Source organism: Quercus suber, unplaced genomic scaffold (genome assembly GCF_002906115.3).
Source record: "Quercus suber isolate HL8 unplaced genomic scaffold, Cork oak 2.0 scaffold_43, whole genome shotgun sequence".
Classification (NCBI taxonomy): domain Eukaryota; kingdom Viridiplantae; phylum Streptophyta; class Magnoliopsida; order Fagales; family Fagaceae; genus Quercus; species Quercus suber.
The window spans coordinates 605,372-607,708 of NW_027069508.1; the positions used below are offsets into that span (position 1 = coordinate 605,372).

At 39.8% G+C, this 2,337-nt stretch overlaps 1 protein-coding gene across 1 annotated transcript; it reads right to left on the reverse strand.

Annotated features, from left to right (window-relative positions):
• Positions 1-283: 283 nt before the first annotated feature.
• LOC112036485 (protein ALP1-like) lies at positions 284-1,839 on the reverse strand. Its single transcript, XM_024069326.2, has 3 exons — positions 1,237-1,839; positions 905-1,136; positions 284-795 (listed from the first exon to the last, which is right to left on the reverse strand). The coding sequence occupies exons 1-3, from the start codon at positions 1,837-1,839 to the stop codon at positions 284-286; spliced, it is 1,347 nt and encodes a 448-aa protein (XP_023925094.2).
• Between the last annotated feature and the right edge of the window lie 498 nt (positions 1,840-2,337).

Sequence of the window (2,337 nt, forward strand, 5' to 3'; positions counted from 1 at the left end):
TTGTATTCATTGCCATTAGTGAGAGTCGACAATTGACAGTTGAAACTTGAAACCCTTACGTTACATATATCTTTTAATAATTGATACATTCGATTTACGTTACATAATTATGCTGAGAGCATATCTGCACGTTGTCATGTCATTCCAAAATAGTGCAATAACGTTATAAGTTGAACTAAGTTATACATCCACCTATGTAATTAATAAGTTGTCCGTCACATACTATAGTGCCAAAATGATTACGCTGCAAAGTAAATGGTCAATTGCCATTTTCAACATATAATCATCTGACATTGCCACGGGCAACATAATCATCCCACATTATGTCAGTGATGTTGTCCCTAAATTGCCCTATCGCTCTCTTCGATGCCCTTGACATTTCTAGTACATGCCTTTGGGTCGCTGAGCTTGTTGATACTTCAGCATCGCCACTACCTTCGTTATTGGTCGCACTACCTTCGCCAACACTCTCCCCTATTGTTCTAAACAATTCATCACTCCGATTGTTCATGCGTATGAAATTGTGTAGAGCACAACACACAATAACCACGTAATGCTGCCTAATTGGCTTGAAGTTTGGCATTAAATTCAGAATGGGGAAACGGGTCTTCAGCACTCCAAAAGGCCGCTCAATAACCATCCGCAAGGACGAGTGCCTGTAGTTGTACAACTCTTTCTTTGATGTTATCCGTCTACCGCTTAACTGGAATTCTTGCGCATGGTACCTAGTTAACTTGTGAGGGGGGAAAAAACTAGTGCCAATTGGTAGACCTGAATCCACCAAGTAGTACGACCCTACACATACACACAACCAGGCAACACGTAATTAAGTTGTACAATAAACACACTGCTTAGACGTGGAGGATAAAATAACTTTAGTTAAACTCATAGTAATGTATAGTACCTCTTGGTGGCCATGGGAATCCATGCTTCTGGTCACTAATCGCTTCCTCGAAAACCCTTGAGTCATTTGCACTGCCCTCCCACCCACCATGGACAAATGTGAACTGCATGTCCATGTCACACACACACAGCACATTGGTTGTTATAAGGCTCTTGCAGTCCCTATGTGCTTGAGTCGCATTTGCAGGAGGTCGGGCACTCACGTGCGTTCCATCAATTGCTCCTATATATCTCTACACATTGGACATTTTCATTAATCTTAGCAAGCACATATAAAAAATCATATTATTTTACTGTTGTATGAAGTATGTCAAGTAAGGGAATGATTTGTACCTCAAACCATGGCCAGTACTTGTTCACTTGAAGATGTTCGGGGAGGCCTATGACATTTTGATCAGGTTTAATTAAATGCTTTGCGTAGTGGTGGACAGCCTGCAACGCCTTACATACATGCCGGCACACGGTTTCTATTGAATGCTGAAACCGATCTAGAACACATCTAAAGCGGGTGTTATGTCCAAGTATGTACAATAACATGGCCACGGCTTGAGTGGCATTCAAGTCACCATGTCCATCCCTCAAGTAACCATGTTCAGCCAACTCGTCCACTAAATGCAACAGTAATTCATGTGTCATGCGGAACATCTCGTAACACTTAGCTGGATTACCTTCAGTGACCTCGTCCATATACGCCTTGCCGGTCAACGCACTTGTTCGCATTGGTTGTTTATCATAATGTCGTTGCATGTACGCATACATCTCCCCGACTATAGGATTCACTAAATTAAATTCTACTTCTTCTTCACGTTCGAACTCCGAATCGGGCCAGTCATCATCATTTTCTTCACAGTCATTGCTGGAACCAACGTCGTTGAAGTATGCATCATCAAAGTCATATTCTTGGACCGCCTGCCACCAGTCATTTCCGGACGCCATAAGTGACTTACACATTAGCACAAACACACTATTTAGGTAGGTTATGTAAAGAGAGATATAAAAGTAAATATGTTATTAAAACAAGTACATCGCATAATGTAAATGTAGAATATAAACACCTAATTCAACAATCACCATAATAAACGTATAAAAATCAACGAACCTTATCCAAGTACGTTGCATAATATAACACAAACCATGCAAACATCCCAACTTTAAATCCAAATCCTTCACATAATATAACACAAACCATACAAAGATTCCAAGTTCAAATCCAAATCCGTCACATAATATAACACAAACCATACAGAGATTCCAAGTTCAAATCCAAATCCATCACATAATATAACACAAACCATGCAAACATCTCAAGTTCCTAAATAACATAAACATAATATAACATAAACCATGCTTGCGGTCCCAAGTTCATTAAATAACATAAGCCGTCGTATTATCCATACGAAACATAAACAAGTAAATAGAACAACCTGAATCCAT